Source organism: Globicephala melas, chromosome 5, assembly GCF_963455315.2.
Source record: "Globicephala melas chromosome 5, mGloMel1.2, whole genome shotgun sequence".
In the NCBI taxonomy this organism is placed as follows: Eukaryota; Metazoa; Chordata; class Mammalia; order Artiodactyla; family Delphinidae; genus Globicephala; species Globicephala melas.
Genome location: NC_083318.1, coordinates 127,835,570 through 127,861,204, shown reverse-complemented (window position 1 = coordinate 127,861,204; position 25,635 = coordinate 127,835,570). Strand labels below are relative to the sequence as shown.

General features: G+C 34.6%; 1 protein-coding gene across 3 annotated transcripts in view; it reads left to right on the top strand.

Annotated features, from left to right (window-relative positions):
* GRID2 (glutamate ionotropic receptor delta type subunit 2) overlaps positions 1-25,635 on the top strand; it is a 1,390,615-nt gene that overhangs the window by 702,152 nt on the left and 662,828 nt on the right. For all 3 annotated transcript variants that reach the window (XM_060299788.1, XM_060299787.1, XM_030865662.2), the window contains exons 3-4: positions 4,636-4,920; positions 20,320-20,525. In XM_060299788.1, coding sequence (XP_060155771.1) covers positions 4,636-4,920; positions 20,320-20,525 — 491 coding nt within the window. The remainder of the gene's footprint in view (positions 1-4,635; positions 4,921-20,319; positions 20,526-25,635) is intronic.

The window sequence follows — 25,635 nt, the reverse complement described above, 5'->3', positions numbered from 1 at the left end:
TTCACCAGTATCTTATAGTTTTCTGCATACAGTTGTTTTGCCTCCTTAGGTAGGTTTATTCCTAGGTATTTTATTCTTTTTGTTGAATTGTGTAAATATTATATGTTACGTCTGAGTCGGAGAAACATGAAAGAATGAAATCTTCTTAGTTTATTATTGTAAATAGAAAGAAGATAAGGGTCACTTTTTGAGATACTTTTATTCTTATTAACTCTGTGTATCCTCTTTCCCTATACCTCATCCCCACTCACAAACTAAGAAAATTAGAAAAATAGGGAAGTTCTGCTCTCCAGTTATGGTTATATTTTCAACAATATTATTGGGAAAAAGTAAAGGAAAGTCAACGAATATTAGATGTTCTACAACAGTCACCTCAAAGAGCATTGCAGTTACAATCCACTAGATTTAATGTGTACCAGAAAGGGGTACACATCACAACTACTCAGATAACATATCATAATGCAAATACATGACTACCAGTAGAACCTCTAGGAGTGAAGTTAGTCATCTGTGTTAAATCTCTACTTTGAATTCTGTTGCAAGGGAGATTTTGGAAACAATATGGTAAGTAGATTGGGAGCTCTTTGAGGATAGAACCTGCCATATATATTATCTAGTCTCCAAAGAAGTTCCTGGCCCATCGTTGAAAGTTGATAATTAAGTGTTGAAGAATAAGTCTATGAATTGAATGTGCAAAAGTCCTGATGTGACTTAAAATCATTAGAAGATGTTATATCAGGACAAATTGGTCAATATAAATAAGTCAGAAGAAATATCATAGGGGATAAGTGTATTCAAGAAGGATGGTGCTATCCAAAATTATTTACTGAGTTCTCATTGAATATTGAATAACATATAATCAGTTTCAAAACCCTTGATAGATTTTATTTTAATCTTATTTTACTTAATAAAAAAATAAGACAAACTGATTAGCTTCAGAAATGAAAAAATAGTGCACATGAACATCATTTAACTTAAATTTATATATTTAGACAGAGAACTTCATTTCCATAACTGCCGAATGACAGAAAAGGGTGAAAGTGTTGCTAATTGCAGTTGCTATTAGAAAGAAAGAAACAAAGAAAGCAAAAAAAGGAAGAAAAGAAAGAAGGAAAACAAGGAAGAAAGAAGGAAGGGAGAGAGGGAGGGAGAGAAGGAAGGAGGGAAGGAAGGAAAGGAGGGAGGGAGGAAAGAAAGAAAAGATAAAGAAAAAAGGTATGCTTTCAGCAATTAATGCAGGCTACAAACATCTTTGATAGTGTTACAGTTTCAGACAGCTGGAGTCACAAAACCAGCAAGCTGTTCAGTATCCTCTATATGTTCGGAGGTGTGTGAGTACATGCATGCATAATTTAAGTAAATCACAGGGCTTGAAGTAATCAGTGGGAAAGCAGCATGCCATTGAGAAATCCTTGGCTTGGATTCTTCTAATAAAACAGTGGTGGATACACACATAAACATGCTGATATTTCAAATTCAGTTTCCACCCTGTATGTAATGAATTAATGTGTGCATTTTATGTAACTAAAACTCTAAATATTGCAGTCCTCTAACAGTCAAGACATGGAATTCTTATACTAGAAGATAGACTGCTTCACTAAGCTTTGCTTCTGTTCTTGGTATAGCCCTTTATTTTCTCAAATCTGTCTTCTGCTGTCATGAGTCTCTTTTTTTATACTAACTTTTATATAGGGCCCTAGGAAGGGTCGATGCCCAGAGGAAATAAATTTGTTATCTTCTCTGCTTCAACCAACATTTTATATTGGTAAAATGGACAAAATGGGCATCATATATAGCTCTGACAGGTTGCCTTCCAGACCTATTCTTAATGTGTCCAACTGTCAACAAGTACCAGTCTATTTTAGATGTGTGAGCTCTTTTTTTTTCTCTCTATATTGGGACTACTGCTTTTTACAAACATGAGGATAGGCAATCTCCATTGAGCTTTCCCCGATGGACAGCTCTGTCTTTTCTTTGCCATGTAAAAATTTAAGTTTGTTAAATATCCCTTGCTTGCTATGGTGAAAAGGCTATTGAACAATGAGTTAGAGACCTGCTTCTTTTTTTTTTTTTTTGAAGCGGGGTGTGTATATGTGTTCTTAACAACTGTAAACCATTGAAGGTTGGAGGCACTATAAGAGGGATGCATGTCTATGACTTGCAGGCTACTACTCTCCCAGTCTCTTCCTATGAGGAATCTAACACGATGATTTTGCTACTCTTTTTGAGTCTCCGAATCCTTCTGCAAACAGTGTTCTAGGATGCGAACATACAGTCACGGTTGGCATTGCAGTTAAAGCTGATTTTCCATTCTGGACTACATGATCTCTAAATTACCTTTCAGATCTAATATTATATGGTTTTCTGATTGCAAATTTGATGATTCTTACTTTGATTTTATAGGGAAAATTCAGTTATTCTTGCTAGTATATGTAGCAGGATGGATAATAGCAAATAATCTTAAAATAACACATTTTGCTTATATAATTGTTTTTAGTATTTGCTTAATTTGTGTTCTCACTAACAGAGGTTAATAGAACTAACATAGTTGATAGGAGTAAATCACAAATTATATACTAAAGCAAATTTTTCTGTTAAAGAATGATTAATATATGACTCTTCAGAGTTTATCTTTCTAAATCTGAAGATTAAAATAGATAATTTTCATGTATTGTTATATGTGACAGAATATAATACTGAAACTGATTTTTTCATATCAAACCTCTCTATTTATAACTTTATAACTTTTGTGGTAAATTTATATAAAATATTACATTCATTTGATCACTTTAAATTATTGTGATCTAAAGATTGAGTTCAGCTGTGTGTACCTTAAGGCACTTATTTTGATATTAAATGCTAAATGAGCCAAGTTTTTAAGCAAAATCTTTTTGAAAAAGTGAATTTCTACTTGCTTATATAAACAAGCAATAGCCTTGTTTACCTCTGTAGTGAAACAAACTTTTGACCAGCGTTTTTGCATAATTTCATTGAAAGTATAACTATAAATCTGTATTGCTTCCTATAAATGTTGAATTCATGAACATGAATAGGTTCTATGTGTGATTTTTACTGAAACTTCACCTGCAATCTGTTATGGTCTAAGAAGCATTGATCCCTGATGCTATCTTTCACAATTATTTGAAATCATATTACCTCACTCATGCTTGAAAATTATGTTCCTAGTAATTATTAATTTATTTTGTATGTGTTGGTTGGCTTAACATTAATCATAATAAATTTATTTGATATTTATATGTGTGTCACTAGTATAGTACTTCTAAACTTTCATTTTGTCAGCTTTCATTAACTGGCCAATTTATCACGTGGAGGTACTTATTGTCTAAATTTTCTTTAAAATTTTTCAAGAATTATGTGCAATCTATAATAAAGTTTGAATCCTGAGAATGTTATATGTAGAATGCATCAAATCGAGAATTAATACTGGAACAATTATGTTGTCTTATCTTCTCAAATGGAATTAATTTTGCCTTGACTCTTTCTAAATTTACTTTTGATTTTATTTCTAAGCTCTTGACTTCAAAGATTGGCATTCTGAGATATCACTTCTGAACTCTTTTTTTCTATATATGCGACGTCTTTATGTTTACTTATAATTTATATTTTTTTTTAGTTTTAAATAGGTTTTGAAGTAAGAGTATATGCATACACAGAATAGTTAAAATGAAATTAAAACAGAGATCATAAACCGTATAGTAGAAATTAGAAATTCTTCCGTTGGAAACCAGAATGAGATAGTTTCTGAAATGTACACCATGAGTTTTCCCTTTTGATTTCACCATGTTTTCTTTTTTCGTTTTTTTTTTAAGATTTTTTTTTCTGATGTGGACCATTTTAAAGTCTTTACTGAATTTGTTACAATATTGCTTCTGTTTTATGTTTTGGTTTTTGGCTTCGAGGCATGTGGGATCTTAACTCCCTGACCAGGGATTGAACCCACACCCCCTGCACTGGAAGGCAAAGTCTTAGCCACTGGACTGCCAGAGAAATCCCATGAGTTTTCTGATAAACAAGGAAAAGAACAAAAACATTTTCATTTCTCCAGTTTAATAGGAGAGACAAGTGTCATCAAAGTTTTAGATACCAGAATGGCTCTGTTTTCTGTGGCTAGAAATTCCTTCCTCAGACTCTGCATCTCCTCCTTCATTTATTTACCATTTTGCATATTGTCTCTTTTCTTAAAACCTTGTATTATATACTCAGTAAAGAATTACCTTTTCCCTGAATGATACACTGAAAATTATAAAAGTATAGCTATCACTCTAATTGGATGCCTATCACTCGAGAGACAAGTAACAGACACTGAATTATCTCTCATCCGCACAATAATCCTGAAAGATTCATGCTATTTTACCCTCTTTACAGGTGATGAAACTGAGACCAAAAAAAGCTGAGAAATTTGCACGAGGTCAAATAGCTAATTAGGATAGAATTCTTGATCTGTATTCCAACAGCACTTTGTAATGGGAGGATCTCCTCATGTAGAATATTCCTTTTAAAAAAAAAATGTTTCCATAGTTGTAGAATAGCTGTGTAAGCTTTATTCACTGTTCCTCAAAAAGAGAAAATATATGAAACCTATTGACATTTGAATATTACTGTGCTTTTTTGCAGCGTGTGAACTCATGAATCAAGGCATCTTGGCCCTGGTCAGCTCCATTGGCTGCACATCAGCTGGGTCCCTCCAGTCTCTGGCAGATGCCATGCACATCCCCCACCTCTTCATTCAGCGCTCAACAGCTGGGACCCCAAGGAGTGGCTGTGGAGTCACCCGGAGCAACAGGAATGATGACTACACTCTCTCTGTTAGGCCACCTGTCTACTTAAATGACGTTATCCTGAGAGTGGTCACAGAATATGCCTGGCAGAAGCTAATTATATTCTATGATAGTGAATATGGTGAGTGTTTGTTGCTGGTATGAGTTTTGCAAGCTGGTATTTGCATGGCAGGTAACTTCGGTTAAAATCTTGAAAAATTGAAGGAGCTTACTTATTATTATTTGTGGTTTTCATGTCCTGTCACATTCTTCTTAAAATCTAGCGACAACAACAGAAAACTTTGTTAACACCTCAAGTTCAATCTTTTGTACATATCTTGGTCTTTCAAATAATGGGAAGTCATAAACAATACTGTCTTTCTCCTCTTTCAGAAAGATTTATATTTTTATCTAATAAGAAAAAATCATTTTGGACAGATCCTGGAACACTTAAAAAATTGCCCATTTCTATTTTTTGGTTCAAAAAAAATATCTGAAGTATCTTGCTTACACCCTCGTTGTAGACTTTAGTATCTACTTAGTACTTAACTCTTTGAAGGTCACTGAAATTATATCACTTTATATTTATCCTGGCATATTGTCTACAAAATGAAATCTCACACAAATACTGGGTAGTATAAAAATACTTATTTTATTTAACTTTCTAAAGTAGAACACAAAGCGTTTTACCTAAATTTGCCATACTTTGAGAAGACACTTTCTCTCAATATATTTACCTAGTTACATTAAGAAAACTAAGCAAAAATAATATTATTTTTGTATAAGTATTTTTTCCTGAATGAATCTACCTGCTTTCTAGCTGACTGATCCCAGAGATTTTCAAATATAGTTTCTCCCTTTTTTTGTCATTAGGAAGATAGGAAATGGAGTAGAGATCTATACGTTCAAATGAGAGGAAATAAACAAGATTCTGATAAAGAACATATATTTTGAAACGTGTTTCCTTAGAGATTTGCCTTAAGAAGGAGTCTTAGAAAATATTTCTATTCAGTATGGATGGGCCTAGTTTTTACATTTTTATTTTAAAAAGTTAAGAAGATTTACAGTGCAACTTATTTTTCTTGCAGATAAATAACTATTTAAAAATGAGTTCTCTTGTCCTAATCTACTCAGCATTTTGAACTATATTAGAGAACAGTTACACAAGAGTGGGCCAGAAAGTGGCATCAATAGAACTGAGCACAAACAGGTTGGCAGAAATCTGGGAAGCAGCAAATAAGAGCTCCTGTGGACTCCCAGGGAGGGAGAGCGAGTGACAGTTACATTAGCCCTAAATATTCAAAGGTCACATGGGGTTTTGGAGGCTGAGTTCCATTAAACTTGATGGGTAGGCTTCAGACAAAAGTCTGTGGCACTCTCTAAAAGCACAGTCCTTTGTCCCCAGGACGGAAATCCTTATTTTGTTGCTTAATTCATATTATTTAGGGGTCACAGAACAAAGACCAAGAGGCTGAAATGAATAAAATAAACAAAAAGGAAATAAAAATAATTGGCTCATCAGTAAAAGTAAAGATGGAACACAAATCTGATAGTCACTGATAGGACTATTTAGTGAATATAGTAAACTCTAGCTCTGGAATCAACATACTGAGTATGCCTTTGTCAGTTTTTTCTAGTCAGATTATCTATGGTTTTTATAACCATAATGGTATTCTTATGACTTCTGCTCAACATACTTTGAAATAATGAATTTTTAAACACTACATCTTTCTTTAAAGGGAGAAAACACGTTTTAGTTAGTCCTATCAAGATAGTCTTGTAAAATAAAGAACAGAAAAGTAACTTTTGATGATGTTTTTACAACATTAAAATGAGAACTTTACTCTTTGATTATAAATGTCCATGAGGAAAGAAAATTCCTTGTTAGCTTGTTTCCAAGTCCTACATGGATTACAGTTAGGAAATTCTTGTAAGAGAAGACATTTTAATTACTGATGAAGTAAAGATTTTTTAATGTACACCAAATTCATAGTCACACACTCATTTACATACATTTGAAATTCCTCATTCTCTTTTCTTTTGTTTTCCTTTGACTAAATAAGATGCTATAATCACAGTATTTGTATCCTCTGCCAGAAGCAGTGTTTGTTTTAGGAATAATGAAAAACATTTTCCTTTACTCTGATGATAAACTTGACTTTAATTTATTATTTAATTTAATAATTCATGAAAAAGTACCCTGCTTGTACTTTTTAAATTATTTCCAGTAATACTCTTGTTCAATGAAAGAAAATTTTCCTTTGATACTTACAATAAATCTTGATAGTAAATAAAGAACTGGGCTAGAGTCCAAAATAAACATCAAGCTATTCAAATACCTTGTGCCTTGAAGAGGGCTACATGTATTTACATATCCATTCATCAATGTCCTCATTTTAAGTTCAAACATCAGAATTATACTTGACTTTTATCTTGGTTATCAGGAATTACTTTCATTAAGGAATGGATTAAGCATCATCCATGGATGGAATCAGGCAGCCTGCTGGAGCCAAATGTTATTGAAGATGTATTTTGCTTAGAAAAATGTACTTAAAGAAAAAGATTTGGCTTCTTATCCAGTTTATTAGAGAAACACTTATTTCCAAAGCAGTTAATTATGATTAAGAGCACAGTGTAAAAGTCTACTTTAAATTCCTTAACAAAGAAAATTCAAGTCTTTGATTCTAAGTAAATGGATAAAAAGAGGGGAGAAAAATGAAACTTTATTTGAATGGACTGATTCAAGACATTTTTTAAAAGGCTTGAAAAGAGGAAGTGTTGAACTTTTAAAAATATGTCATTCAGGAAACGTTCATAGCTCACTTGCTTAGTGCAGATACAAAACATGAGATTAAAAGTTTTACAGAATGTAGTCTTTACTTTTAAGAAGCTTACAATTAACGAAAGAGAAATATTTATATGACTCTCTTAATAGAGAAAATAGTGTGTTGTGTCATGAATGATGCAAACTGAGTGCTAGCGGTGTGCAATGAAGAAAGTGTTTAATTTAGGCAGCAGTGATCAAAGAAGGCTTCACGGGTGGACTTTGATCTTGATTATTGCCTCTCAGAATCCTGCCTAACTTTAAGTGTGTGAGAGACGGCCATTCCAATAGACAGTGTGAGCAAGTCTTGCAGCAATAAAAATATTTAAAAAATAGTATCTCTGATCATTTTCATTCAGGCAGTAGAATAAATATTTTACATTGTATCATTGAATTTTCTCAACAGCTATGTGAGGTAGGTAATATTTACAGTTTTACAAATAGGAATACAGAAACAACTGATGGGTAACTTGTTCACAAAACATAGCTAAGAAGCATCAAAACTAAGATTTAAAGTCTGATCAGAGCCTATCTATACTCCTAACCATGTATAATGAGTATAAAGAGGTTGCAGTGCGCTATCACCCAAGAATATAGCAAGGGATAATCTTACAGAGACCATGTATTGTATCCAAGCTCTGTTCTAAATGCTTTACATGTATCATCTCATTTAATCCTCACAGCAGCTCTGTAAAGTAGATGATGGTGATGATGCTGGAGATGGCCATGATTATACCACAAATGAAAAAAGCTAAAGTAGTAAGAGGTCAGGTGACTCAAAAGTAAGTCCAAGAAGCCTGAATTCAAACACTAATAGTCTCCCCCATAGTCCCTGCTCTCAACAACTGGACTCTTTTGATACAATAGAAAAAGCATGAGTAATTTCTGACACTGAAAATTTTTTAAAAGTTTACAAATGACATGTATAGAATCATTTTTGTTAAAGAGAGATAATGTCTGACTCTAAGCCTGCAGATCTTCAACATGTTAACATCATTCAAGGAAAAATACTGTATGTCAATTTGGATGGTTTGGTTATCGTTAGAAACGTGGAAACAGGGCAGTCACTGACTCAAAGTAGGCTGACCCCTCAGCAGAAATAGCCGCTTGCCTATGCAATATATGTTCTCCCTTCTAAACTGAGAGAGCAATAGTTCCAGTTGAAAAACTATATTCCCTAGTATTGCTTACAGCTGGGGGTTGTAATATGATACTGTCAAGAACTGTGAAGGGTCTGAGATTTTACCCTACTTGCAAGCTAGCGAGTTAGCCTGCCTCAATTTCATAGATGCTGGCAGAAAACACTATGCTCCTGAATTAGAGATCTTTAATACTCAGGGCGCAGCAAGCAGCGTGAGCCTTGTATTAATTAAAATTTTCTGCTCATAAAAGACACCATTAAGAAAATAAATAGGCAAACTACAACCTGGGGAATAAATTCCAATACCTATATCTGAAAAACTTAGGTAAATACATAGGCTATATAAAGAGCTCAGAGAATTAAACAAAACTCCAGCAAAGCAACAAGAGACCAATAAAAGTACACAATTGAAAGTACGCAAAAAGTTTGTGCAGACAATTCATATAAGAAGATATATAAATGGCCAATAAACACAAGAAGAAGTGCTGAACATAGTCCACAGGTGTGTGCAAATTAAAACTAGATACTGGGGAGTTCCCTGGTGGCCTAGTGGTTAGGCTTTCAGGCTTTCGCTGCTGTGGCCTGTGTTCAACCCCTGGTCAGGAAACTGAGATCCTGCAAGCGGAGTGGTGTGGCAAAAACAAAACAAAAAAACAAAAACAAACAACGAGGTATTAATCGGTACCCACTAGACTGGCTAAAGTCCAATACTACACGTAGACAAGAATGTAGCAAACTGAAACTCTCCTACCTTGTGGCTGGATGTAAAAATGTACAACCAGTATGGAAAGCTCTTTGGCAGTTCGTTACAAATTTACGTATGCATCTACCACGTGACTTACTCATTTCACTCCCAGGTATTTACCAAGATAAATGAGAATATATATCCTCACAAAATCTTATGTAAGAATGCTAGTATTGGCATTATTCATTATGTCCAAAACTGGAAACAACCCAAATGCCCATCATTTTGAAAATGGTTCAAGGAATTGTGGCATGTCCCTACAATGGAATACTATTAAGCAATAAGAAGAAATGAACCACTGAAATACTCAACAACAAAATTTTGAGTGAAATAATCCTGAAAGAAAAGAAGGACATGCTGTATTATTCCTTTTATATGAAGTCCAGTAACATACAAAACTAATCTTGGTGATCCAAATCAGAAAGTGGTTGCATCTCTGGACCAGGAGTGGACTGTCTGGAAAAGGACACAAGAGAAACTTCTGTGATAACAGAAATATTCAGTATCTCATTTTGAGTGGTAGTTATAGTAGAACACTATAAATGTTCTTTAAAGTACACATGTAAGGTCTCTTTATTTTATTGTAGGTAAATTATATCTCAATAAAAATTGAGAAGACAGAACAACCTGTTAGATATCTGAAAAGTAAAAAGAAGTAAAGAGAAAGAAAAAAAGGAAAAAATCAATTTGCCTATCAGAATTGTAAACTAAATATCATCATTGAATCATGATCACTTAGTGATTATTGAGTCATAGACAAAAGGTTAGAATTGAGTGTAGTGTACGCTTAGAACCCAAATTTGGTAGTAGATCAGAATTACTAGAAGAGATTTTTAATCATCATCCTACCTCAGCTCTGTCATAGACCCCTGGAATCAGAATTTTTGCAAGGTAGGCCCTAGCAACATACATATTTTAACACCCCCCCCCCCGTGTTTCTGATAAGGCCAGCTTTGTTCCTAGAAAAGGCATTTGGAAACAAGAGATTTCAGCAGATATCTCCTTCAACATCTTTGATTGGTAGCATTGTTTCCCCTGACAGAATCCTCCAAGCAAGAGAGAACTCACTGTACTCTGAAGGAGCCTGTCTCATATAAGGATACCAGACACTTCTAATTGGCAGAAAGCTCTTCTCTATATGAAACTTAAAATATATTGGGCAAAATGATCTATTTCTAGAATAATATAAAATAAGTAATGCTTTTGCTTGTAACCATTTATCAATAAAGAAATGATTACATCCCATGAAGTCACTTAGTCTTCTACTGCCTGAGAATTTACCATTTTCAACCCGATACGTATGCTTCTTAGATAATCCACCTTTCTAAATGCCTTTATCCCTATCTATTTTACTTTTTCAATATTTCTGTATACAATCTGACACATTTATTGGTTACACAGTACATCTCATGCTATCTTATTGCCTTAGAGAGGTGAGACCTTTACCTCTTTTTAGCAAAACAAAAGCCACTTGTATCTTATTGTGTTTTCTCATAATTTATGCCTTTTAAAAATTTTATGTTAAATCTTTATCATATTACTCATTATATTGCCCTACCCTTCCAGTTTCGCATCATCCTCAATTTGCTTAGCCTGCTGTTTGTGCTTTCAACCAAGTCTCTGAGAGGAAGTTTGGTCAAGTAGGTGGAATACAATATCCAGGAAGCCTCATTAGAAGCAGCTGATAGTAGTCAAGGCAGGCTCACTATCAGAGCGGTCTAAGCAAGGAATTAGTTGAACGTAACAGCCAGCAACTAGATTCCAGAATCAAGGCGTCTTGGAACTGACAATATACAGAAGCCAGAAAGTTATAGAAGTGGGTGATCTTTAAAATAGAATAAAAACATATAGATTGCTTTAATGGGAGGTTTCTATTCTGAGAATATTGAAAGAAAAGTTGAATTTCAGGGATGGATGGGCTGAATAGAACTGATTTACAAGAGTGACATAAGCAGAAAAGTTGATGTGCATTTCACCTAAAGAGCTATTGGGGTTATTTAATTTCCTTTGCCTAAACAAATATTGGTTCCACAGCTTAATATTGGAATGAACCTATTTGTAGATTTATTCTATGGGTGCAGTTATGGAGCCTGGGGGGGTAATTTGATGATAGGGATCTAAGCAGCTTGTAACAGTAATGACATAGAGACAAGAACTAACTGAAAGTAGTCAAATATACCCTCTTACCATAGCCTCACCTCTACTTCAGTTCATGTATGTGCTTCATTCTCAAGCTAGACAGATGGCATTGGTGACTTCAAGCATATTCTTACAGATTATTATACTAGAAAAAGGCCCTTTCCCTTCTTTGTCCATACATCAATATCAGACATATGGCTATTTATCCACATATAAAATCTCAGGCTCTCTTTGGGTCCTGTGCTTATTCTGGAACCAAATAATTTGTTCAGGGGCATGGTAGGCTCTCTGGCACCAGCCTGAGTTACATGATGACCCTCTGGGTGAAGGGTATGCATACGTGGACACATGTGCTTTCCTTGTCAGCTCGAAAGAAACTTTGCTTATAAGAAAAAAATATGGATTAGATTATTTTAATCTTATTAATTTAATTTTTAAATTTAATATTATTAAATTGTAATTTAGATGTTTAAAATTATAAATATTTGTCTCTATAATTCACCATTTTAAACTGCTTTTAAAATATACTCTTCATTAGTTCAATTTGTTTGTTTTTGTTTGCTTTGGTCAGTTTAGACTTATTTTATGTTCTTAGCCTTTCTGACATTTTTCTTAAGATTTCAGAATAGTCTTTTCTATTTTACACTAAGACTTTTGGCCATATGTAAATATCAACTATAATTTGTTAAACTAGGTATTTCTGAAAATCAGAGACCTAAACATACATAACAGGTTTTGATAGAATATCTTAGCATGGAAAAGACTAAATGAAAATATATTTCTCTTTATGTACAGAAATATTTACTTTTTGACATCCATATGCATGAAAACAAAGAAATAAATTCAAATTTAAGGATTAATGAATGGATTATATATGGAATCCATTGCATTCTGCAAGCACTGATTTAATGATCCCAAATTAAGTGTCAGTACATAGTTGAATGACCTGAAGTACTTAAGCACTACCCTTCAGTACATCACCCTTTCCTTACAATTAAATTGTCATATGGTAGAACTCTTTGAAATGAATATTGGATGGACATCAGCATGAATGCATTCCTAGGAATCACAGTATTTATTCCATGCAGACTTGATGTAGGTTTAACAAAATGGACACATTCCTCTTGATTTATTGCAAATGTTTATAATTACCCTGAGGGTGTTTTTAAATGTCTGATGACTATAATAATATTAACTGTCTCTCTAGACAGTCTTAAAGTGATTTATTCCTCATTTGGCTACTTTCCAGCTTTCAGTTATCTCATTCACTTCAATGTACATCAGTAAGCATATAATTAATCCAAGCATCTTATAGAACTATTTTGTTTTCATTAGTATATATTATGTCAGTAGGTAAAAATGCTATATTCTACTATTTTGGATTTGTTCATCAGTAAAATATTCTAAAAATATTGATTAGCATTACTGTAAAAATGACTTTCATGATGTAACATTATGATCTAATGTTAAAATCACAAGTTCTTATCAAATAGAAAATCTCAGTGGATCCCTATTGCTGGCCTGTGTCACCTTAAAATCTCATGCAGCACATTATTATCATTATTTTCTAAATACATCACAAATGACAAGGAAATAATTAACGACTCAAATCCCTTTAGAAGTAAGGGTTTTTCTGAACAAAAATTTTTAAATCACTCCATGGTTAAAAGCCTTTTTTCCCCTGAGGAAACAAGGCAATTGTAGATTATGCTTTGCCATTCATATGTTGGGAAAGTCCATTCAACTTCATGATGTATCTCATGTGTCCAGTAGTGTGATGTATTTCTTTTTATCTAAAAAAAATTCACAAGATTCTAAATATTAATTTAAAGCTTAGCATTCTGTCATAATTTCAGAAACACCAAGATTGACTGAATGAAGTACTGAGGTCTCCTGCTAAGTGAGGTTTTCAATGCATTAAGTGATCAAAAATGATTAAATGTGCCTAATCTACTCAAATGAGGGAGAGAGATGAGTAGAAGGAAAAAAAAATAATCAGACCTACAAAGCGTCAGTGACAAATCTTTTTTCCTACCAAATTCAACATTTTAAAAGTGTCATTCAAATACAATGATCAGACTGAGAATTACTGTTTGATGTATTCCAGAGAATGCCACTAAATTTAAGTTGCAACGACAGTTTGGAAAATGAGTAGTATTGTAAGATTCTTCTATCTGTAATAGGGTCTATGTTATCACCATATGTGTAGATAACAAGCTCATTGAGGGCAGGGATTGTTTTGCTCATGCTTGGCACATAGTAAGCAGAGACTAGATTCCAAAGAGATCTATTTAGATGCTGACTACTGATTTAGAATGAACAGTAAAATATCACATTTCTGGTTTGGGGTCTGTTTAGAAACGTGCTTATGCATTAGATCCTAATATCGCCTAGGAGTTTTCTACCTTAATCTAATTACATTATAAGCCATTTTCAGTAGAGATATTAAATTTAGTCTTACATTAGTGATCATAATAAAGTCATTATTCTACACAATTTAATAAAACGAATCATTGTGTTTCAATCAGCCATTACCTCTTGTAGAGCAGTTGCAGGAAGTTGGTCTAACTAGGTAACAAAAATCAGATATCACAAAAATTGATGGTTGCTAGAATATCAATTTATAAAGGTAGTACCTAGATCAACTTTTAGTCCTTATTGTGATTTTTGTCTGTTTGTTTTCCATTTTTCCATAGAAAAAGAGAACAGAAGAAAATTAAGAACAAGTGGGACAATTGACTGGGTTAATAAAGTCTTGATAATGGAAATGCACATTGCATAGAAATTTGCAGTTTACAAACTGCTTTAATATTTCACACCCCTTATTTCCTTTTATTAGAACAACCCAGTAATTAGGTGATATAATTTTCTTTTTGCATTGATAAAGTGTGATTAGCTGTTTTCCTAAGCTTCCATTCCTTTGTTACATTTCTTTCATTGGCATTAATCACATTAAAACAATTAGTTGTTTAAATTGTTATTCCCTCCACTAAACTGGATGTACTTCAAGAACAGGAACTGTGCCTTTACCTTCATTCCCAAACTACCAGATGTTTATCAAAAGACTATGTATTAGTCAATACCCTTTCTCTTGTGAGTGACAGAAGCTCATTTCAAACTAGGTAAGCAAAAAAAGAAAAAATGGTTTTTCGATTGACTCATGTAGTTGGGAAGTCTAAGAAATAGCTACCTGGCCTTTGTTTCACTTCACTCGTTGGCTGCATTCTCAGCTTCTCACTAGACACACTGGCTCTCTCAATTCCAAAATTGCATCATTACAACTTGTGATACAAAAGAATGACCATTTCTTTTTCATTATCCATATATCAAATTTCAGTCTTTCTTTGAATCCTGTGACTATCTGTGAACTAATTACTTCGGCCAAAGATATGGAGAACTCACATTTAACTGTCCTGGGACACATGACCATCCGGTAATGAATATAGAAGGTTGTGCACATGTAGAACACAGAGATGGGTCCAGGTTTGTTTCTTAAATGAAAAATGAGGTTTTGTTATTTGAATAAAGGAGAAAAAATACTGGGAAGGTAAAAACGACAGACATCACCTATGAAATTGATTCTAAGTTCACACGGCTATGTGGGTAGCAAAGTAAGGATCCAAACCTGGTTTTCTGACATCAAGTGTAGTATGTTTTCCCCTAGATAAAAAGTTGTTTTAAAAAAGAAAGATGCCCCCAATAATAAAAATAAAATAATTTTAAAAATTAAAAAAATAAAGATGAGATATTGACTAGAAATGACTTATAAGACTTTTCATGTCAAATTACCCTGAAAATCAAAACAACCACCTTTGACTCTATAAATATAAGGAAAATTTCCAGTGCATTCTGTCTTGTGCCACCCAAATTCCCTCAGCTGAAGAAAGCCATGGACCAAAGTCTATGCAGGATTATAAAACCCCTCCTTCCACCAGCCCTAACTTGGGATAACACTTCCAGAGCTCTGTGCAGTCCTCTGTTGAGATATGCATCACAGCTCCCTCTCTGCTGACCCTTGTTCCCTTCCCTTTGTTGCACAAGTGTTATTTCTTAGGGTATTCCTTAATAAACTTCCTATTCTCCAGTCTCTAACTTAGACTCCACTTCCCTGGGAACCCAATCTACTACAGTTTACAATATTTTTATTGGGCCTGGAAGACAACTAGAGTTAGTCTAAATAATAGCTGAAAGTACTTAAAGGTTATCAAGGAAGGTATTTATAAGTTTCTTAATATTTTTATTTTAAATGTTTCTCTATTTAAATAAGATGTAATACACACTACTAGTTAACATGTTGAGTATCTATACTCTACCTTCTTATATAGAATGGATAGAAAAACAACCATTACGGGCAGTGACTATACTACTTCAGGTTTTCCAATAACACCCTTAAGGGAAGCAAACAGATTAGACCATGATCTAGGCAGTGTGCAGAATGTTTTGGGTATGTACATTTACTGGGGAGAAAAGGGATCCATAATCTTCATGATTTTCTCAGAGGACACTGTGACAGAAAGAAGGTTAAGAAATTGGAGGCTTGGTTCCCAAACTGATCTCTTAAAAATTACTAGGTGCTAAAATCTCTGGGTCTTATGAGAATTTCTGATTCCATAGGAATGGGATGAGGCTAAGAAATCTTCCTTTTGGACAAGTCCTCCAAATGATTCTAAAATAAAATTCAGTAGACAATAATTTGAAAAATGCCAGCCTAAGGACTAAACTATACTTCTCTATTAGTTTTCTATTGCTGGTATAATGAGTGGCCACAAATTTAGAGGCTTAAACAGTACAAATTATTACTTTACAATTCTGTAAATCAGAAGTCTGACATGGGATTGCAGTGGGCTAAAATCAAGAAGTAAGCAAGGCTGTGTTCCTTTCTGAAGGTTCTTGGGGAGAACCCATTTTCTTGCCTTTTCTAGGGACCGTCCACATTTCTTCATTCAAGGTCTCCTTCTTTCATCCACAAAGCCAGCAATAGTCATCTCTGAAGTCTCCCAAAAGGCTCAGCACATTCTTCAGTAATCAGCTCTCCCTTCGACTCTCCTCTTGTGCCTCCCTCTTTGAAGTTTAAGGACGCTGTGATTACACTAGTCCCACCAAATTAATAGGAGATGTCTCCCTGTCTTAAGGTCAAGCGATTGACAACCTTAATGTCCTCTGGAGCATTAATTCCTCTCTGCTTTGTAACCCTAACCTATTCATAAACTCCAGGGATTAGGACTTGGGCACCTTTGGGAGGTCGTATTCTGCTACCACAAGTTCCTTTATAGAGCCCAGGGGAAAAAAGACTTCTGCTTTTTGTCCTAATCTTGTGTTTAATAACTTAGTTAATGAGTTAACTTGCTGTTATTATAATTATCTGGTCAGTAGAATTCATAATCACTGGGAACAACTGAAACTTCTGTTTAACTTTCTGTTACCAATGAGTAACATCTAGTAACACCCACAGGCCTGGAAGCTTTATGATGTCAGGCATCACCTCTTATCTTTTTACTTTCTGTAACCTGTGGCATTTTACTCATTTTTTCCAACTAACAGTTAAGCAGGTAATGTAGCTGAATAATTGTTATAGTTGATCAGACTCATGAACTGACAAAGCCAAATATCCACTCTCTCTTTTAATGACTTTTCCACAGTGCAGCTAATAGCATGATTCAGATCCTTTTCACATCAGACTTACAATTGCTGTATATCATGAGTGTTTGGTGTTATTCACAAATAAGCAAAACTATTATTGTTTATTTAACTCCTGCATTCCAAGAGTCTAAAACATTATACTTGCTATTTTGGGTAACTGTCCATCAGTAAATTTTAGGCAATTCTGTCCTGTTGGTGGGGGGAGGAGTGGGTGGACCCTTAACAGGCAATTGTGCACTGTTGTTAACAATAATAGCACCTACCATGTGTTAGACTCTACAATGGATTTCCCATGCAGACACACACACCATCACCCTCACTAATTAATCTTGCAAGACATCTATAAGATAAATATTTCTTCATTTGTAGATCAGAAAAATTTTCAAAAACTTTATAATCACTTACCTAGGCAGTGATAACCAGAACTGCAGACTAAGGAAGCAAAGACATAATAGCAATCTTTTATTACATCACTTTTCTGGCCAAGTAACAATACATATAGTACTTAATTTCTGGTCAAATATAAAAGCTAAAAAAGTCATGCTGTTTTAAATGAAGGGAAAATCAGTTACAAGCTCAATTTGAATGATCACATAGCCCATCATCTACTTAGTCAGATCCTCTACTTAAAACTTTCAAGAGATTAAAACTGTATTTAGGATAAAATCGAAACCTCTTTCTGTGTCTCACCAGGATCCACATGATCTGAAGTTTCTCCACACAGCTTCACGTAACTCTGCCCTCCCCCTGGCTAGCTGGACTACAGCCACACAGAAATCTTTAGGTACTTCAAACACAAGCTCTTCACTGCCTCGGGGCATCTTCCCTAGCTGTTGTCCTCTCATCCTGTCCCCTTGCCTGGGCAATGTTTTCTCATCCTTTAGATCACACTTTAAATGCCAGTTTTCCAGAGGAGACCTCCTTGAGTATTCTAACTAAAATAGGTCCTTCTTCCCACCTTTGTTTCCTTTCCAGCACGTAGTGTGAATTGTATCTGTTACTTTGTTTACCTGTTTATTGCCTTTCTCAATGTGGGGAAGGGTATTCACTGTTGAATTCTGAGCACATAGCATTGGTGACAGGCGATAATTTCAATAATTTGTTTCAACAATTTTTTTTTGAAACAGGTTTTTTTTCTCAAAGTTAAGAGTGTAAGTAATTTGGAGTCTTATGCTCTGGTCACACTGTGTTTTCTGAACATCTCTATTTCAATTTATTTTTGTTTTTTTCTGTCATATTTAGCTGCACTTTTAAGTGATTCATACTAAAGAAACAACAGCTTACAATTCACAATCAAAGATCTGCTCTGACACATAGTTTAAAGGCATACTGGTTCTGGGGTAGGGTCCAGGCTTCTGCATTTTTAATAAGATTTCCAAGCTATTCTGATTCACAGCAAAATTTGAGATGGCTTGCTTGAGTGCGAACATAGTCCTGTTATATGTCTACCTGTATCTGCTAAATTTCATCAGATCTAATCCTTTGTTTAATCCATGCTTGAATACCTTACATCCTTAGGAACTTTCTGACCTGGATATTTAATGAGTACATAATACCTTTATTATTCCAGCTCTTTTATCTCTTGTTCTGCTCTAGATGAGTCTTTGTTCTTTTAAGCTACTGTGATGCTGACATCCTGGGTTTATAATTTAATTAGGAATAAGGAATGTAAGGTAGAATTTATACAGTTATCTATTCTGAAGAGTTTGAGAGTCATCAGATAACTAGACATATAGTGTTCATAGTAATTGTTTTAAAATAAAACAGATCATAAGAAGAAAGCAAATTTTAAAATTATTAGTATTAATTTATAAACTTGCAAATATAAACTTTGTTTATGAGCAAATGTTAGTTTCTAAATTTGTGACTGTTTCTTACTTATTGGCTTATATATTGCTTGAAAAACACATGACCTTGTTATTGTCCTTGAGAGGTAAATTTTACATGCCTGCGGTCTTGCACATTAAGGAATTTTGAGATATAGTCCATTCATAATAAGCAACCTACAATTTCATTCACTCCTTATCTTTCACTAGTTTTTTCCCTTTTAACATTTTATGTCATGAGCATATACAGAAAAATAAACAGTACTTTATAGTCAAAGCAATCTGTTATATTAAGATTGTATTGTGCTGGGTACATCTTCCAATCATATTTATCAATGTTTACATCCCTTCTTCTATAAGCAGCCAATGTGGCACTAGGAAAAATATTTGTAACATTTCAGGCACTTATTGTTACTTAAATATACATCAAAATACAAGTTTATAAACATTTTATTTAGACTGTATTTTACCCTCCTTATTTAGATGTGAAATGGACACAATTTTTTATTTGATAATCTTTCAGAAATTTTTTTATTTTGGAATGGGTGTGTGAATATTTTGTTAAAATTTATGTTTTACACGCAAAGTACATTCCCATACTCCTGGAAAAAAACTAATCTCTACCAAGTTGGCCAGATTTGAGCTAAGGAGATAGTACTCATAAAACAGGCAAAAATGTAGCTGTTTTATTTGTGGTCTAAGTGACCTGAGACCCTTTGAAAATAACCTCTCAAAACCATCTTTCAAGTAAGATTGAAAATGTCAAGTTTAGTGATATCGTTGCCTATTTTAAGAAATGGTAGTAATCTTGATTCAGATTCATCAGCCATAACGACATTCATGTTTTGCCTGAGGTTAATATCACTCTTTAATACTGAGGAAAAATAAGGAATGTACTTTCTTATCTCACATTTGCTTTAGGGAAGTGAGGATCTTCCCCATCACTTCCCTCTACTCTGTTCTAACATCTTCCAGAGGTGAGATAATTTAGAATGCTCAGTGGAGAAAAATTAATTTAAAAAATAACAATCCCTACATTTTTCGCATAAACACCTTAAATCGTCTTTTCTCAACCTTAAACATATTTGAGAGTTCCATCAGCTCCTCAATTAGAAGTTTAAACAGCCTACAATGTAGAACAATAAACTATTATGATGTAAGTGAAATAACTTTTCTCTCCCTTCTGTGCTGTAATTCACATTTTGATGGGCTTTTGATGTTCCTAGATATCCGTGGAATACAGGAGTTTTTGGACAAAGTGTCTCAGCAGGGGATGGATGTTGCACTTCAGAAGGTAGAAAACAACATCAATAAAATGATCACCACTCTCTTTGATACCATGAGAATAGAGGAATTGAATCGCTATCGAGACACTCTTAGGCGAGCCATCCTTGTTATGAATCCTGCCACAGCCAAAGCCTTCATTACTGAGGTAAGTAAAAATTGTCATGGGCTGGGAATAGGGTGTAAAATTTAAATGTTTTGGAGTAGACTCCACAGAGGAGATGAAAATTAAGAGCAGCGTGAGGGAATTAACTACACAACTCTCATTAGCACTAATTGAGGTAGCACAGTGAATTCCTTGCTCACCACATTTACCCCGTACGGTCCAGTTAATTGCTAAGAATGCTTTGTATTTATATGTATTTAGGCACATAGCCAGGATGATTTTAAGAAATCTTATGGGGATTTAAAAGTGCTGTTTACCTGAGTGGATTTAACAAGTTGTCTAACTAGTACTTAAAACTTTTATGCAAGTTAAAATTTTACTTCTGAGAAAAGATTTACTTCAATTAAGCTATTGTTGCCTAAACATGATTCCTTTTACAAAAACATATAGCATATCTACTTCTGCTCTGTGAACTCTGTACCAAGAAAAATAATTAAAATTGTCTGAAACTCTGCAAAGTGATGACCACTGTACATTTTATGATGCTGGACCCTCAAAATTTTAATTGTATCTGTTCATTTGGCCAGAAGCTCTGAAACTTTGTGAAAATACAATTAAGACTTTTTAATCTCTATATTCTAAAATCTTTGGTGCTGCCTTACAAAAGATTATTGTTAAGTAAGTTTGCCTTACTTCAAATTTTTAATTTTATGTAGTGCTAGAACTGATCATGACATTACATACTTTCACATGGGTTTTATTATTAGTTTTAAAATTTTTCATGACTTTATTTCACTAATACTTTTTTCTTCACCTCTCCATTATGCTTTCTTTAGCTTGCAAAGTACTGCTGTAAAGCTTCCAAATTAGGAATGTGTTAAAAATTCTTTGACACTCTATAATATAATTGGTATCAGGGACATTGAAGCAGAATATAAATCACTAATAAGAATAAAACTTTGGAAAATATCAATGATACATTTTTAAAATTTTAATTGAAAACTTTGTTATGCAGTTTAGGGACAAATATAGAACTTTGACCTTTCTAAGTCCAGCAAATAACTCAGAGAATCTCATTGAACCACTGGATTTTTCCACAATAGAAAGAATATTTTCAATTCTACAGGAGCTTGTTCTTTCCTTCAAGAAACACAAAATCTGCTGGAAGATTGAAGGCAAATATACAAAGAAATGTAATATACGTTGGAATCTTAAAATTACAAGAAATAAAGTTGAAGCATCTATGGTCATTTTTGGTTGGAAAGATCAGAGAAGGCTTCATTGAGAAGGCACATTTGAACCAGACTTAGTATCATGAGTAGGAATTCACAAAATAAATGGTATTTAACAGACAAGTACAAGTCCATCTCAGCCACTTTCTGATCACATGATGTCAGCCAATTACTTAACATTTTTGAGCCTCCATTTTGTCACCCGTAAAATGGGAATAATTATTGATTTCAGCTTATTATATTTGTAACACAGAATAATGAGATATAAAAAGCCTTAAAGGGGTGGCTGGGGGACTAGCACCTAGTAGATGTTTAAGAAACGGTAACTTCTGGATCATTTTTTCTAGCGCATAGTGTATACCTGACACATAGCACATGCTGTGGCCCCCATCCTTGACTCTGAACTTTGATACTTGTAACAATCTACTGCTTCCACTTTGTTCTCAAACACATAAATCTATCTTTGTGATTTTCCTGAGAGACTTATCTCCCTTCCTCTACCAAGCCACCATTTTTCCCCCCATTCACTTTGTCTTTCTGATTTTCTGTCTTTAAACTGTGGACTAAGTTTATTTTATGGTCTCAAGCGGCGAGGAGGAATGACAGAAAGAATGTGAACCCACCTGCCTTCCCTATCCTAAGCTGGCTGTCCTCTTCTCTGACCTGTGTAGTGGTTCCTGTTGCTCCATTAGCTGTTCTCAAATACTTCCCAGCTTGCTTCTGCTCTCCCATGAGTTCTAGGAACATTTCCCCACTTAGAGAATAGGCTGACTCCTTAAGTCCTAAATGCAGTTCATTCAAAGGCAAGCAGCAGCAAATCCAAAAGACAGACAGCACCGGAGGTCTGGAGACGTGGAATAGTTCCTGACTTAGAGGATCACTTAGTTTAGTAGAGGAGGCAAGCATGTAACTAAATAATAAAATATGAAAGAAAAATAGTATAATAATGACAGGCAGATGACGCTCTGGAATCCCATAGGAGAACTGACTAACTCTGCAGGAGTTTGGCTGGCGTCAGGAAAACTTTCACAGAAAGTTTGCGTTACCAGAATCATGAAAAATGAGTAAGACTGTATTAGGCAGACAATGATAGGCAAATAAAAATTCACTGTGTGTGCACATGTGTGTGTGTGAGAGAGAGATGGACATAGTTTTAAAAATCAAATGCAACCGAGGGTTTTATAATAAAAAGCAAGAGTCCCTTGGTCCACCTATTTCTCCCTCCAATTATTCTTTTCAAAAATAATTACTTTTTTTTTTTTAGGGCTTGTCTTTTTTTTTTTTTAAAGGGAATTCCTTTATTTTTATTATTTATCTATTTATTTATTTATTTTTGGCTGTGTTGGGTCTTCATTTCTGTGCGAGGGCTTTCTCTAGTTGCGGCAAGCGGGGGCCACTCTTCATGGCGGTGAGCGGGCCTCTCACTGTTGTGGCCTCTCCTGTTGTGGAGCATAGGCTCCAGACGCGCAGATTCAGTAGTTGTGGCTCACGGGCCCAGCTGCTCCGCGGCATGTGGGATCTTCCTGGACCGGGGCACGAACCCGTGTCCCCTGCAGCGGCAGGCGGATTCTCAACCACTGCGCCACCAGGGAAGCCCTAATGTTTAAAATTTAATTGGTATTTAGAATACACTATGCATTCACATGATTCAAGATTTAAAAGGTTCAGAAGGATAACCTCCTGTTATTGTTCCTTAAGCACCTGATTTTCTTCTCAGGAGGCAATGTGTCTTGTGTGGCATTCCGGGTATACACCTACACATATACACGTACATCTACATGTACATATACATATACATCTTAGCTCCCCGACCAGGGATTGAACCTGCACCCCTGCATTGGAAGGCAAAGTCTTAACCACTGGACTGCCAGGGAAGTCCCTCAGTAATTTATTTAAAAACACTTTTCTGATGGCTTCTGTCCCTTTTTCCTCATGGTCATTGGTTTATATATCTGTTCATTCCCTTATATTGTATTGGGGTTTTGGAGATGATCCCGTTTGACTTTTTTCAGTTGGAAGTTCCAGGATGTTCTTTCAGATTTTTAGAGATTAACAGACAAAAGATACTTTAAAGAATGATTGTTATAGTTTTGAAGAAACAATATATCGAACCATGACATTTTAGATTTGGAAAGTACAACATATAACATTTTGTCTGAATTCCAAATTTACAATTGAGAAAATTAAAAGCCTCCCTAGCTCTAATCAGTATTATTCCCTAACTTCCTCCAGCCACGTTCAATATCTTTGCAGCTAGTGCTGATAGTGGCCGGTAGAGGACACTCAAAGTTTGAAACTGATAAAGTAAGTTGGCAGCCAGTCAAAGGGGTACATGATTGTCAGGTCCTAAGAGATATAGAAATGACTTACAGTGGATTACATGATGGATAGAAAGGCAAATGAAGCTAGAAAAGAACTGATGGATTGGGATAATGGGAAAGAGAGAGGAACTAAAGATTATGATGAGGTCAAAGAGACAGGTTCTGTAAGCACCAAAGAGAGGGAGAGGAGGAAGGGAGAAATTCTGCTCAAAGAGAGGGAATAACAGAATTCCCAGCTTCACTGCTTCCTACATTTTATAAGTTGGCATGGAAAGTTTTTAAAATATTCGAGGGAAATATTAAGTCAAAAGAATGAGTCTTAAAAAAGAAATTGCTCACTTAGCATTGTTATTTAATTGCTAAGGGGAAAAAAGGGGCATATCAATTCTGTTTGCCTCTTTTTTTCTGTCCCTGGAGCAATTATATGGCATTGAGTTAATTATGCTCCCTTTCAAGTCTTAGAAATTTAATATATTACATGTCTACAGTTAGTTCTCCACCCCTCATTCAAGATTTCAAAGCTTTAAGAAAAATACTGCAGTTATGTGCAGCTGAGTAAATCAACCTGCTGTGATATCGGTGGAAAATTGTTATCACAATGTACCCATAAGTGTCCGGTGAAAAAAGAGTGCTCACATGGTTTGATTTAAATATGGATTAGGATGATATTTTGGAAAACAATATTTTTTGTATAGGAAAATGTTGTATTGGATGCTATGTCAGTTAAACCATTTCCAGAAAGGCTACATGCATTAGAACTTTTGGGTCTTAACTTTTAGTTTTCCAGTTTGATAAGAAAAATCAATTCTTTGAAAATGGGAAGTTTTATTACTTATATGATAATAAATATTATTGCCTATTTACATTTTTTTTCAAATTTTCAGAAAGGAACCCTACTGTTACATGAAATCCTTTTATTCTGCAATAAGAAAAGGGTATTATCTTTTATTCCTTAAAACATACTTTATGAAATAGCTTTCATTCCATTGTACTATATCCCAGAGAACTTTGATCCTGTCAAACAACAAAAAGGCAAAGTTACTTACTTCAAATATGTAAGCAGCTTACCAGAAATAAGCCTTTAGGAAGGTTTAGAAAACAAGTGAAGTTATCTTGTCTCAAGGGATATAGAAAGGTTCCTAGTCATCAAAAGAGAGCCTTGAATATTCAAATTACTATGATAGTTATCAAGTAGCTATCCAAATAACCCAATTTTTACCAAAATAAAAGAAATTATTTGGAGACATTATGCAATGTACTGTTGTTTTTGTTTGTTTTTGCGGTACGCGGGCCTCTCACTGTTGTGGCCTTTCCCGTTGCGGAGCACAGGCTCCGCCACTCCACGGCATGTGGGATCTTCCCGGACCGGGGCACGAACCCGCGTCCCCTGCATCAGCAGGTGGACTCTCAACCACTGCGCCACCAGGGAAGCCCTGCGGTGTGCAGTTTTTAAGATGAGGATAATGTAATAATACTAGACAAAGGAACGTATGACTATAATTTTTTCCAAAATATATTCATTGCATGAAAGTCTCTAATAATACTGTGTTCATAGATGATTGATATGCATTTTAAAGTACACTTTTTATTGAAATGTAA